This window comes from Coregonus lavaretus, assembly GCF_964263955.1.
Source record: "Coregonus lavaretus genome assembly, chromosome: 9".
NCBI classification, from domain to species: Eukaryota; Metazoa; Chordata; class Actinopteri; order Salmoniformes; family Salmonidae; genus Coregonus; species Coregonus lavaretus.
In genome coordinates, this window is record NC_139996.1 from 5,433,311 (window position 1) to 5,447,959 (window position 14,649).

The window sequence follows — 14,649 nt, forward strand, 5'->3', positions numbered from 1 at the left end:
GAGATCCTTGATGAAAACCTGCTCAGGACCTCCGACTGGGGCAAAGGTTCACCTTCCAACAGGACAACAACCCTAAGCACACAGCCAAGACAACGCAGGAGTGGCTTCGGGACAAGTCTCTGAATGTCCTTGAGTGGCCCAGCCAGAGCCCGGACTTGAACCCGATCGAACATCTCTGGAGAGACCTGAAAATAGCTGTGCAGCAACGCTCTCCATCCAACCTGACAGAGCTTGAGAGGATCTGCAGAGAAGAATGGGAGAAACTCCCCAAATACAGGTGTGCCAAGCTTGCAGCGTCATACCCAAGAAGTCTCGAGGCTGTAATCGCTGCCAAATGTGCTTCAACAAAGTACTGCGTAAAGGGTCTGAATACTTAAGTAAATGTGATATTTTTTCTATTTTTTTTTTGCAATCATTTATAAAAACCTGTTTTTGCTTTGTCATTATGGGGTATTGTGTGTAGATTGATGGGGGGGGGGGGGGGGGGTTTAATAAATTTTAGAATAAGGCTGTAACGTAACAAATATAGTTTTTCATCATTCTCGACACCGCCAGAGAGAAGACAGGAAAGAAACCACCATTTACCGCTAGGCTGCTATACATATTTATTTGGTTTGTCATTCTATAGTTTTAATGGAATTTTAGTTGTAATTAAATGTAATTTATTTAGAATTTATCAGAATACATTTTCCAGAAATAGTTTTACCAGCTCAAATTGAAAAAAAAAAAAGTGAGGGAGCGCAGCACTACGCCCCTGGAAATGCTTAAGGCGTCAGCATGCTTCAGTTCGGCTGGTGCCTATCCTAACTCGGCTAGACGAACCCAACGAGTGCCCTTGCATACTCCCTTAAAAGACCTTCGGTTTTAAAAAACGAGAAAAAAGCGGCAATAGTACTGTTTGTCCATTTTGATAAGGCATAGCCAGTATAGACTTTCTCAAAATAGTCAGAATTAATCTAAGATAACTCAAGACATCGGTCATTAATTTAGACGTTTTTGCTGAAGAGATCTTAGTCGCGCAATTTTACATAACTAATGTGCATGAAAACTCATTGAATGACAACAGACTCTCTGTAGCTCAGCTGGTAGAGCACGGCGCTTGTAACGCCAAGGTAGTGGGTTCGATCCCCGGGACCACCCATACACAAAAATGTATGCACGCATGACTGTAAGTCGCTTTGGATAAAAGCGTCTGCTAAATGGCATATTATTATTATTATTATTATTAATGAAGAATCCCTACTGTTGACCAATCGGCCTCCTGTGGCGCAGTGCTTGAGGCGTCACTACAGACCCGTGTTCGATCCCAGGCTGTGTCACAGCCGGCCGTGACCGGGAGACCCATGAGGCGGTGCACAATTAGCCCAGCGTCGTCCGGGTTAGGGGAGGGTTTGGCCGGCCGGGATGTCCTTGTCCCATCGCGCTCTAGCGACTCCTCCTGGCGGGCTGGGCGCCTGCAAGCTGACTTCGGTTGCCAGTTGGAGGGTGTTTCATCCAACACATTGGTGCAGCTGGCTTCCTTGTTAAGCGAGCAGTGTGTCAAGAAGCAGTGCGGCTTGGCAGGGTCGTGTTTCAGAGGACGCATGGCTCTCGACCTTCGCCTATCCCGACTCCGTAGGGGAGTTGCAGCGATGGGACAAGACTGTAACTACCAATTGGATATCACGAAATTGGGGAGAAAAAGGGTAAAAGTACAAAAAAATAATAATACTGTTGACCAATCACCGACGAAGGGGCGTAGACTTCGGCTCTGAACTTCGGCTTGCCTCCAGAAAAAAATGTCATAAAATATGCACAAACTCTACCGAACTGTTTCGGCTGGGAAGCATGCGGACGCCTTTACACCTATCCAATCCTCTCAGATCTACAGAAGTGCCTAGGGGCTGATTTGAGATTCAGGGTTAATATTTTTAGCCAAAACTAGGCCTCTTGTCTAACTGAAATTAAAAATGATTCTCTCTGTTTCTCACTCCATGGTTTTCTCAGGACTGCTGTTAATGTCTCTGGGAACCTTGTACTTAGTTAGCCTTTGCCTCCTTGTATGATAATATGTGTATGGTATTTAATTTGGGCCTTTGTTTGTAAAATATTGATGAACCTAATAAAGAAAAAATATATATATTTCTTGAACGTGTCACAGGCTGCGTTTAGACAGGCAGCCCAATTCTGAGATATTTTTTCACTAATTGGTATTTTGACCAATCAGATCCGATGTGAAAAGATATGACGTGATTGGTCAAAAGACCAATTACTGGGGAAAAAATATCAGTATTGGGCTGCCTGTCTAAACGCAGCCGTACGTGTTTCTGATACGATACAATAACTTAGTCCATTTGAAATGGAAATACATTTTGTATGGTCAGACAGAAGATGAGGCGATACACCCCACTCGCTGTTTGTTTTTTATTTTCTGGTTCAATGAAAGTCAATGAACTAAGTATAATAATATAATATGACATTTAGCAGACGCTTTTATCCAAAGCGACTTACAGTCATGCGTGAATAACAAAAATGTTTGTGTATGGGTGGTCCCGGGGACCGAACCCACTACCTTGTCGTTACAAGCGCCGTGCTCTACCAGCTGAGCTACAGAGGACCACCTAAAAGTAGACCAGTACCCAGCACTGGTTGTTGTGCATTTTTTGCCACCAGGGAGCAGAATAGAGTCATGAATTTGATAAGCGTTGTACAGATTTTTATATGCGCTCATTGCGCTGAAGCGCATTGATGGCCTCAATTATCATGGGGAGACTACATCAACATGGCCAAAGAAGATACTTACTTATGGATATGTAGGCTTATTCACAATTAATAAAAAGCGTTATTGCGTAAACATGGCATGTTTATGGTTGAAATGATGATATAAATGTGGAATACAAAGACATTTATAATCTTACGAAATACATTGATCACCGATGGATATGTATCAATGTTGTTGATGGTGTTGGTTAGTAGGCTATATGCTCTGCTATGAAAAACAGCTTCACATAGCAAGCTACAGTGACAATTGATTCTATAAACACTATTCATAGTGTATAGCTGGCTAGTTCACCTTGCTGTCAGACGAGCACCGTGATAAGAATTAACCAACTCGAATGTTGCAAAAGCCTAATAAACGTTGGCTAATAAAAACGGTGAAAGAGGCACCACTTTTCAAGTAGGGCGGGCCTTGTAGCTATCAAGCCTAGGATGGTTTTCCCCATGCGCAGGCAGGGAGGTGAGGCCCCGTCATTTACCTATTACACTGGCCTCGCTGCTCTTCCAATCACAACATAGGCTACCACGTCTACAGGCATTATTTGCATTTCTACCGAAAGTTTATTATAGAAAACTAAATGGTCATGTAAACTGGATTGCGTTGGAGAGAAAACGAGTGGAAAAGCACGGACACATTGGAAAGGACTGGAGGATGGACAACTCGAAAGCGCAAATGGTGAGTTTTGATCGAGTCAGCTCGCGGCTGGCTGACTTTCATTTGGCACCGTGCCCCATGTTAGTTAGACACTGTAATAAAAAATTGGGCAACAACGGACGTGGAAGTGAAATGTTGTTGTTTTACACTTTTGAACTATATTTTATAAACTATGATGGGACAACATTGTGTAACCTAGTCGACGAATTGCTTACCTTATTCCTCGACGTATTTTAACATTGTTGAGGGACACTATGGAACATGTTAAACGACTGTTGTACACGTCATGCGTTTTGTTTTACCATCTGCCACCGGGCAGAAGAGACTACAATGTTTCACATTTAGAAATAGTTTTAGATGAATACATTGTAGTCGGTAGTATCTCGTAAAATAAACATTCGATTACAAGTTTCCTATTCACCTTTCAACAGTTAGTAAATCAATCATATGTATATACATCTGTTGGCATTGTTTTACTGTAATTTGACCACGCGTGAGAATTTTTTTTTTTTCTCAACAAAACATTTGAGCCACTTCAAGTGCCAGTATATCCCCCCAAAAAGAAAATAAGGACTACAAATGGTAATTTCGATAATGGCCTATTTTATGTAAAGAATTTGGTTTAATAAAGCATATTTAATCATATTTGCCCTAATACATAGTGCTAGGTAACGCCCCTGCTTTTCAAAGCAAAATGCAGCCCCTTGCACGCTTTTAAAAATAACTTAACATGCAGAAAAATAAAACAAAAGCCAATTATAGGAAGGTTGTTGACTCTTTCACTGCCGCCATTTTCTTTCAGGTTAACCTAATATGTTCACAGCTGAGCTAATATTGTGTAGGTTAAATTCGTCTAAGGGCTGTTCTTAGTCAAGACGCAACGCGTAGTGCCTGGATACAGCCCTTAGCCTTGGCCATATACCACAAACCCACTAAGTGCCTTATTACTATTATAAACAGGTTACCAACGTAATTTAAATAAATGTTTTGTCATGCCAGTGGTATATGGTCAGATATACCACGGCTGTCAGCCAATCAGCATTCAGGGCTCAAACAACCCAGTTTATAAATATCATAGTGCCCTGTAACACCCATGCATTGACTACATACTGTACAAATCTACAAATAAGATATTCTATCTTTGGAAAAAATCTGAATGTATCTGTATTCATTGTTTTTTTTCTCTAAGCCAGGGGTATTCAACTCTTACGCTACGAGGTCCAAAGCCTGCTGGTTTTCTGTTCTACCTGATAATTAATTGCACCCACCTGGTTGTCCCAGGTCTAATTCAGTCCCTGATTAGAGGGGAACAATGAAAACATAGAGGAACTGGCTTCAAGGTCCAGAGTTGAGTTTCAAGGCTCTCTAGGTTATACATTACTCAAAATAACAAAAAATTAAATCTCAGGAAAAAACACAATGTATATTTTTGTACAATATTTTAATTCTATACATTTCTCTGTGGTAAAAAAATAAAATTGTGTCCTTGTACAATGTATTTTTCTCTCTACGTTTCATTCCTCTCTTCCCTCTACAGCCCAAGCTATCTCAGGAGGCAGACGGTGGTCTGGTTCTGGGTAGCCCTGTTTGTGTCAGACTAGAAGCTGTGATGGAGCAGCTCCAGAGACAACAGGAGGCCAAGCTGGAGATGGACCGGCAGGAGAAACACCTCCGCCAGGCCCAGAAGATGTTCGCTAAACACGTAGCCGCGGCCCGGGTCACTGGAGCCCCCCTGGACTCTGCCTTCCTGGCCAAACGGGTAGAAGGAACCGGGACAGGAAGGACTCCTCAGATGGGTCAGCAACAGACAGAGGCTGGTGGCCATAACAGCAACAGCAACACCAACACTCGGAGCTGTGTGGATAGGGGGAACGAGAACGGAGAAGAGGGACTGGGAGGTGACGGGTCGGAGGAGGAGGAGGAAGAAGAAAGGATGGAGGGTGAAGAAGAGGATGATAGAATGGAGCATGGCCACATGACGAAGATGTCTCCCCTCCAGCAGGAGCGTTCCTTGTCATCTTTTCCTCCGTATTGTACCTCCCCGTCAGCGGCTGCCAAACACAGAGCCGCTTCCCCTCCTATGAATCTAAAGCGAGGGTCTGGGGAGAAGGACCTGTCTACCGCAGAACAACGCTTCACATCACCCAATGGATTTGGAGATTGGAGCTTTGATGACGGACCATTTAAGCAAGTAAGTTGAATTTCACTGCTCAACCCCTACCCCTCTATAAGATGAAATTTGAAATGTTTTTTTATTTTTTATTGCAGAAAGCCTGGAGTATGTTCTTCTTTTCACTTTAAGGGAATTGGTTTCTTCAGGGAAGGGGAACCTTGAATGAGGAGACTTGTGGTGTTTTACTGAGAATGTGCTTTAGGTGTCCCATGTGCAGCAGACAGAATTGAATCCACACACTTTTTGACATTGCTCCAACAGTTATCATGGACTTTTTCCAATTGGTCTCGTGATTTCATTTAATTTGAACTATAATATCACAGCGGTTTCCTATGTTAGTGAAAAACACAGGCTATTGTCTACTGTTGGCCTGCTGCCAAATGCTATGTAGTCACTTTCGATTATTGGCTCCCTATGATTCCCTACTGTTTAATTGCATTGAATAATGCTTCACAGTGAGAGGAAGAAAAGCGGGGAACTTTTTCAGTTTTTCTTCCTTCCGTTGCATTTTGTTTCGTTTCATCCCTTTTTTTCCCTCACTGTTTACCTACTCATGCTGAAAGTTAAGGACCCGGACGCTGGCACACTGCCACCTCTTCTCCGGCAGCCCGTGGTTCGCTCCCGCTGCTAGAATAATATACATTAGAAACCGGGTGGTTTGAGCCCTGAATGCTGATTGGCTGACAGCCGTGGTATATCAGACCGTATACCACAGGTATGACAAAACATTTTTATTTTTACTGCTCTAATTACATTGGTAACCAGTTTATAATAGCATTAAGGCACCTCGGGGGTTTGTGATATATGGCCAATATACCACGGTGCGTTGCGTCGTGCCTAAGAACAGCCCTTAGCCGTGGTATATTGGCCATATACCACACCCCGTCGGGCATTATTGACTTACAGTAGACTAGAGTGCATAGAGACTCATGTTTTTTTTTTTTATGTCTCTTGACAGACTGTTAACATAAATCGTATAGCTGCAGCACACGGTGGATTTGGTTCTGAGATTATTATTTTTTTAGTAGGGGTCCTTGTTCGACATGAACCCATGACTGTGGCGTTGCTTGTAGCATGTTCTTACCAAATGAACCACACCGACAGAACCGCACTGCCTCTGGCCCATCAGCCTCCTGCCTCCTGCCTCCTGCCTCCTTCACATGTGTCGTCCTGGCAGCTAGCCCACGGGAGGGGAGTTTATTCAGCCGGATGCTCCAGGGTTTTCCCCACTTTCTCCTTTCTCCCCGTGTGACTTCTTGGATGCGTCCCAAATGGCACCCTATTCGTTATAAAGTGCACTACTTTTTGATGAGCCCTGGGGCCTCATTTATCGTGAATACATTTCTCAGAAAATTCTGGCATACGTGGTAAATTCTAGGATTTGTGTGCGCAACAAATGTATTGGGATTTATCAAACCGTCGCACGCAACATATTCACTTGTTTTCATTGATAAATCAGATAAATATAATATGTGTGCGCCCGTGAACGAGCGTTACAACCCTGCCTGGAAAACGCCCTCCATTCACCTTTTACGGTAGCAAAAAAACGCCATCATTTGCTGTATGATTTGGAAATGTTGGAGCTGGGCCATGTCTGTTTCTAAACGAAAGTGGAATATCAAGTTTGATCCCATTTCTGTAGAGGTCTGGGCAGAATGTGTTAAGCTTTTGTAGTGACTTTCAAACTACACTGAACAAAAATATAAAACGCAACATGCAACAATTTCAAAGGTTTTACTGAGTTACAGTTCATATAAGGAAATCAGTCAATTTTAAATAAATTCAGTAGGCCCTTATCTATGGATTTCACATGATTGGGAATACAGATATGCATCTGTTGATCACAGATATCCCCTGCCAAAAAAAGTAGGGGCGTGGATCAGAAAACCAGTCAGTATCTGGTGTGACCACCATTTGCCTCATGCAGCGCGACACATCTCTTTCGCATAGAGTTGATTAGGCTGGTGATTGTGGCCTGTGGAATGTTGTCCCACTCCTCTTCAATGGCTGTGTGAAGTTGCTGGATATTGGCAGGAGCTGGAACACGCTGTCGTACACGTCGATCCAGAGCATCCCAAACATGCTCAATGGGTGACATGTCTGGTGAGTATGCAGGCCATGGAAGAACTGGGACATTTTCAGCTTCCGGGAAATGTGTAGAGATTCTTGCTGAAACATGAGGTGATGGTGGCGGATGAATGGCACGACAATGGGCCTCAGGATCTCGTCCCGGTATCTCTGTGCATTCAAATTGCCATCGATAAAATGCTATTGTGTTCGTTGTCCGTAGCTTATGCCTGCCCATACCATAACCCCATCGCCACCATGGGGCACTCTGTTCACAATGTTGGCATCAGCAAACCACTTGCCCGGTACGGTTGAAACCGGGATTCATCCGTGAAGAGCACACTTCTCCAGCGTGCCAGTGGCCATTGAAGGTGAGCATTTGCCCACTGAAGTCGGTTACGACGCCTATCTGCAGTCAGGTCAAGACCCTGGTGAGGACAAGAGCATGCAGATGAGCGAGCATGCAGATGAGCTTCCCTGAGACGGTTTCTGACAGTTTGTGCAGAAATTGTTCGGTTGTGCAAACCCACAGTTTCATCCGCTGTCCGGGTGGCTGGTCTCAGACGATCCCACAGGTTAAGACGGATGTGGAGGTCCTGGGCTGTCGTGGTTACACGTGGTCTGCGGTTGTGAGGCTGGTTGGACGTACTGCCAAATTATCTAAAACAACATTAGAGGCGGCTTATGGTAGAGAAATTAACATTCAATTCTCTGGCAACAGCTCTGGTGGACATTACTGCAGTCAGCATGCCAATTGCACGCTCCCTCAAAACCTTAGACATCTGTGGCATTGTGTTGTGTGACAAAACTGCACATTTTAGTGGCCTTTTATTGTCCCCAGCACAAGGTGCACCTGTGTAATGATCATGCTGTTTAATCAGCTTATTGATATGCCACACCTGTCAGGTGGATTGATTATATTGGCAAAGGAGAAATGCTCACTAAAAGGGATGTAAACACATTTGTGCACAAAAACATTTAGAGAAATAAGCTTTTTGTGCGAATGGAACATTTCTGGTATCTTTTATTTCAGCTCATGAAACATGGGACCAACACTTTACATGTTGCGTTTTTATATTTTTGTTTAGTATAAAAAAATGCATGCCGCCTATAAGCGAGTTTTAAACACTGGCCGCGCATTCTACAAGATTGTCTATCCGAACAATTGAAATAAACGCTTCAGCCCTTAAGACGTATTGTTGTTCAATATTGTGTTCATCAGTACATGATGTTTTATATTCTGTAGGGTCTATGATGTCATGCTCCTTCCACACAGCGGAAACTGTAGCCTACCCATACTGTCATCATCAAAACACTAAGCGGATTTAACTTCTTTAGGAAAACAGCCCCTAATGTTGGAAACAAATCATTATGTTGTCATCCAGAGTCGCATTTATTTTCTAAACTATAGCACACAGTATTTTACGTACAGGAGGTTTTTTAAAGGACCAAAGAGTTTGGTCTGCTTTGTGTTTTTCTTTTTTTTTTGCCATGGAATAAATCGTCCCAGCCCTACTAAATAGGGAGCAGGGTGCCAATTGGAGGCTGCCCTAAACACAAGGGTTCTTGGCAGAGCTGAGTAGCCTTGGCCACTGTCCAAAACACTGTTGAATGAATGGGGAACTACTGGGGAGCAGCTGGTTCAGAATGAGATGTAATGGGCCATAAAGTGAGAGGATAGTATTTTGTGAATGAATGGCAATTCATGGCAATCCAGGTATTTCAGTAGCAAAGAACGAATTAAAGGTTGGACATGGACTGAGAAAAAACACTTTTATAAGAGTTTGACTTAGCTGGGTAGCAGTGGGACTTAGCTGGGTAGCAGTGGGACTTAGCTGGGTAGCAGTGGGACTTAGCTGGGTAGCAGTGGGACTTAGCTGGGTAGCAGTGGGACTTAGCTGGGTAGCAGTGGGACTTAGCTGGGTAGCAGTGGGACTTAGCTGGGTAGCTAAGTAAATGAGAAAAAAGTGGAAATAGTACGGTTTGTCCATCTTGTCAGAATTAATCTAACTGAATAAATATTTTTTTTGATCACAAAACCTTAAAGGAATATAACGAACTCTTTCTCCCCCTCCCCCTAATTCAAAGCGGTCTCTCAACTAGATAAAAGGCTGTTGGAGTTAATGGGTGTATCAACAATAGGCTACCTGTTCATTCTTTTCATTCCTTTTCATCTTTACTGCACCCTATAGAATTGCATTCCTCTTTGGTTCAAGGGTCAGGTGTCATTTAAAGACGGGTGGAGAGCCCGACTGGTTTGACGGCACGGTCTGTGAAAAGCCCAGCCGATGACAAAAGTGATTTCCAAATGAGAGGGTGGAGGATGGGTTTTCATTTTATAGCTTTTTACTCAATTAGATGATTCAAACCCAGATAAGCTATACATGTACCCTATAGCTTTTATAACCAGAGCCTTAACATGTATGTGTGGCTCAGGGTTTTAAATGTAAGGGCTGGTTTCCCAGACAGATTTTAGCCTAGTCCTGTTCTAAAAAACCTCTCTTAGTGGACATTCGCCGTGGAGCTTTTTAGACTTTAATCTGTGTCTTGGAAACGGGCGCTAGCATGTATTTAACTATGTTCATATTTCATAAAGTAGGCTTGTTGTGCTTTTGCCACTTTTAATGTTACACACTCCTTTCTTTTACATACTGTCTGCCTGTCCCCTGCTGGATCACACACACACCACACACACACACACACCACACACACACACACACACACACACACACACACACACACACACACACACACACACGTCCCCCTAACCAGGACCCACCACCCCTCCACACGAATCCCAGTGTGATTTTTTTAATGTGGTTTAATCACAGACCCTGGACAGTAGTGGGCCCACTGCCCATGCTACTGGCTGACGTTTGCAACATGCTATATTTATGTGAGGTATTAATTAATTAATTAATTAAACATTGCTATCTGTTGCGCCCATACAGTTTTTAATGATGAATGATGAGCTGAGGTGGTTAGCCTAATGGTGTTAATGGCCCTCCTGTAGCTCAGTTGGTAGAACATGGCGCTTGCAACGCCAGGGTAGTGGGTTTGATTCCCGGGACCACCCGTACGTGAAATGTATGCTTGAATGATTTAAGTCACTTTGGATAAAAGCGTCTGCTAAGAGGGCATATATTAATATCTTCCACAATCGGCACGTTTACTTAGTTGTTTAACGTTACTTTTAAAGGGGTCTTTCAACAATACCAATGACATGAGACCAAGAGGAGAACTTATTTTGTATTGCACTTCTGGCAAAAATAATAATACATTAATTAGTTTTTCGTCTTAACGAGGCTAGCCCGATTTTAAATAAATTAAAGCAATCGGCACTAGTCTAAATTAATTTTGACTCATTGACCACCCCTTGGTCTTTGCGTAATTCAGCTGTCGCTCGGCAACGCTTTGTGGCAGTGCTTGGCACAGCTGCACATGATCAACGGAGATTATGTAAGACAGACACACACGTCTCTGATTAGTTTCATTCTGGCATCATAAACCAAGCAAAGAAGGTTTAAGGTTCTGTCTTTTCATTAGTCCCGCCCCACCCTATGGGTTCTGTCTTTACATTAGTCCCGCCCCACCCTATGGGTTCTGTCTTTACACTAGTCCCGCCCCACCCTATGGGACATGTCTTTACATTAGTCCCGCCCCACCCTATGGGTTCTGTCTTTACATTAGTCCCGCCCCACCCTATGGGTTCTGTCTTTACATTAGTCCCGCCCCACCCTATGGGTTCTGTCTTTACACTAGTCCCGCCCCACCCTATGGGTTCTGTCTTTACACTAGTCCCGCCCCACCCTATGGGTTCTGTCTTTACACTAGTCCCGCCCCACCCTATGGGTTCTGTCTTTACACTAGTCCCGCCCCACCCTATGGGATCTGTCTTTACATTAGTCCCGCCCCACCCTATGGGTTCTGTCTTTACACTAGTCCTGCCCCCACCCTATGGGATCTGTCTTTACACTAGTCCCGCCCCACCCTATGGGTTCTGTCTTTACACTAGTCCCGCCCCACCCTATGGGATCTGTCTTTACACTAGTCCAACCCCACCCTATGGGTTCTGTCTTTACACTAGTCCCGCCCCACCCTATGGGTTCTGTCTTTACACTAGCCCCGCCCCCACCCTATGGGTTCTGTCTTTACACTAGTCCCGCCCCACCCTATGGGTTCTTTCTTTACACTAGTCCCGCCCCACCCTATGGGTTCTGTCTTTACACTAGTCCCGCCCCACCCTATGGGTTCTGTCTTTACACTAGTCCCGCCCCACCCTATGGGTTCTGTCTTTACACTAGTCCCGCCCCACCCTATGGGTTATTTCTTTACACTAGTCCCGCCCCACCCTATGGGTTCTGTCTTTACACTAGTCCCGCCCCACCCTATGGGTTCTGTCTTTACACTAGTCCCGCCCCACCCTATGGGTTCTGGCTTTACACTAGTCCCGCCCCACCCTATGGGTTCTGTCTTTACACTAGCCCCGCCCCACCCTATGGGTTCGGTCTTTACACTAGCCCCGCCCCACCCTATGGGATCGGTCTTTACACTAGCCCCGCCCCACCCAATGGGATCTGTCTTTACACTAGCCCCGCCCCACCCTATGGGTTCGGTCTTTACACTAGCCCCGCCCCACCCTATGGGTTCTGTCTTTACACTAGCCCCGCCCCACCCTATGGGTTCTGTCTTTACACTAGCCCCGCCCCACCCTATGGGTTCTGTCTTTACACTAGCCCCGCCCCACCCTATGGGTTCTGTCTTTACATTAGTCCCGCCCCACCCTATGGGTTCGGTCTTTACACTAGCCCCGCCCCACCCTATGGGTTCGGTCTTTACACTAGTCCCGCCCCACCCTATGGGTTCGGTCTTTACACTAGCCCCGCCCCACCCTATGGGTTCGGTCTTTACACTAGCCCCGCCCCACCCTATGGGTTCTGTCTTTACATTAGTCCCGCCCCACCCTATGGGTTCTGTCTTTACACTAGCCCCGCCCCACCCTATGGGTTCTGTCTTTACACTAGTCCCGCCCCACCCTATGGGTTCTGTCTTTACACTAGCCCCGCCCCACCCTATGGGTTCTGTCTTTACATTAGTCCCGCCCCACCCTATGGGTTTGGTCTTTACACTAGCCCCGCCCCACCCTATGGGTTCTGTCTTTACACTAGTCCCGCCCCCACCCTATGGAAACAGTTCTCATTCATCAGCTAGTGGGAACTCCCAAGGGGGCGGGGCAAAGGGAAGAGGTGTGCTTAGACGTCTCAAGATTTACAACCTTTTAATAAATGTATCCGTGTCACATGCTAATGAAAGGGGTGGTGGCTAGCTGATGATTGGAGGATAGTGGTGGGATAGTAGTAGTGTTAGTGGTGTGAATGTATGGCTCTGGAGAGCGGTAGTAGTGTGTATGTATGGATCTTTTTTTGGATTTTTTTGTCCATTTTTAAAATAACATCAAATTGATCAGAAATACATTGTTAATGTTGTAAATGGCTATTGTTGCTGGAAACGGCTAAAAAAAAAAAAAAAAAGGAATATCTACATAGGCGTACAGAGGCCCATTATCAGCAACCATCAGTCCTGTGTTCCAATGCCACGTTGTGTTTGCTAATCCAAATGTATCATTTTAAAAGGCTAATTGATCATTAGAAAACCCTTTTGCAATTATGTTAGCACAGCTGAAAACTGTTGTGCTGATTTTAAAGAAGCAATAAAACTGGCCTTCTTGAGACTAGTTGAGTATCTGGAGCATCAGCAATTGTGGGTTCGATTACAGGCTCAAAATGGCCAGAAACAAATAACTTTCTTCTGAAACTCGTCAGTCTATTCTTGTTCAGAGAAATGAAGGCTATTCCATGCGAGAAATTGCCATGAAATTGAAGATCTCGTACAACGCTGTGTACTACTCCCTTCACAGAACAGCGCAAACTGGAGGAGTGGGAGGCCCCGTTGCACAACTGAGCAAGAGGACAAATACAGTAGTGTCTAGTTTGAGAAACAGACGCCTCACAGGTCCTCAACTGGCAGCTTCATTAAATAGTACCCGCAAAACACCAGTCTCAACATCAACAGTGAAGAGGCGATTCCGGGATGCTGACCTTCTAGGCAGAGTTGCAAAGAAAAAGTCCAGTGTCTGTGTTCTTTTGCCCAACTTAACCTTTTATTTTTATTGGCCAGTCTGAGAAAGCTTTTTCTTTGCAACTCTGCCTAGAAGCGGCACCATGAAGACCAAGGAGCTCTCCAAACAGGTCAGGGACAAAGTTTTGGAGAAGTACAGATCAGGGTTGGGTTATAAAAAAATATCAGAAACTTTGAACACCCCACGGAGCACCATTTTTAAAAATCCATTATTAAAAAATTGAAAGATTATGGCACCACAACAAACCTCCCAAGAGAGGGCAGCCCACCAAAACTCACGGACGAGGCAAGGACTGCATTAATCAAAGAGACCAAAGATAACCCTGAAGGAACTGCAAAGCTCCACAGGGGAGATTGGAGTATCTGTCCATAGGACGTACACTCCACAGAGCTGGGCTTTACGGAAGAGTGGCCAGAAAAAAAGCCATTGCTTAAAAAAAATAAATAAGCTAACACATTTGGTGTTCGCCAAAAGGCATGTGGGAGACTCCCCAAACATATGGGCGGCAGGTAGCTTAGTGGTTAGGAGCGTTGTGCCAGTAACCGAAAGGTCGCTGGTTCTAATCCCCGAGCCGACTAGGTGAAAAATCTGTCTGTGATCAAGGCACTTAACCCTAATTGCTCCTGTAAGTCGCTCTGGATAAGAGTGTCTGCTAAATGACTAAAATGTAAATATGGAAGAAGGTACTCTGGTCAGATGAGAGTAAAATTGAGCTTTTTGGCCATCAAGGAAAATGCTATGTCTGGCGCAAACATCACCTTTCATCACCCTGAGAACACCTTGCCCACAGTGAAGCATGGTGGTGGCAGCATCATGCTGTGGGGATGTTTTTCATCGGCAGGGACTGGGAAACTGGTC

The 14,649-nt window shown here is 44.7% G+C and overlaps 1 protein-coding gene across 1 annotated transcript in view; it reads left to right on the forward strand.

The window, feature by feature from the left end:
* Positions 1–3,252: 3,252 nt before the first annotated feature.
* The window catches only part of LOC311135238 (AT-rich interactive domain-containing protein 3A-like), a 30,861-nt gene continuing 19,464 nt past the window's right edge, over positions 3,253–14,649 (forward strand). The window contains exons 1-2 of the mRNA XM_084169177.1: positions 3,253–3,433; positions 4,950–5,603. Of these exons, the coding sequence (XP_084025303.1) occupies positions 3,410–3,433; positions 4,950–5,603 (678 nt within the window). The 5' untranslated portion in view covers positions 3,253–3,409. The remainder of the gene's footprint in view (positions 3,434–4,949; positions 5,604–14,649) is intronic.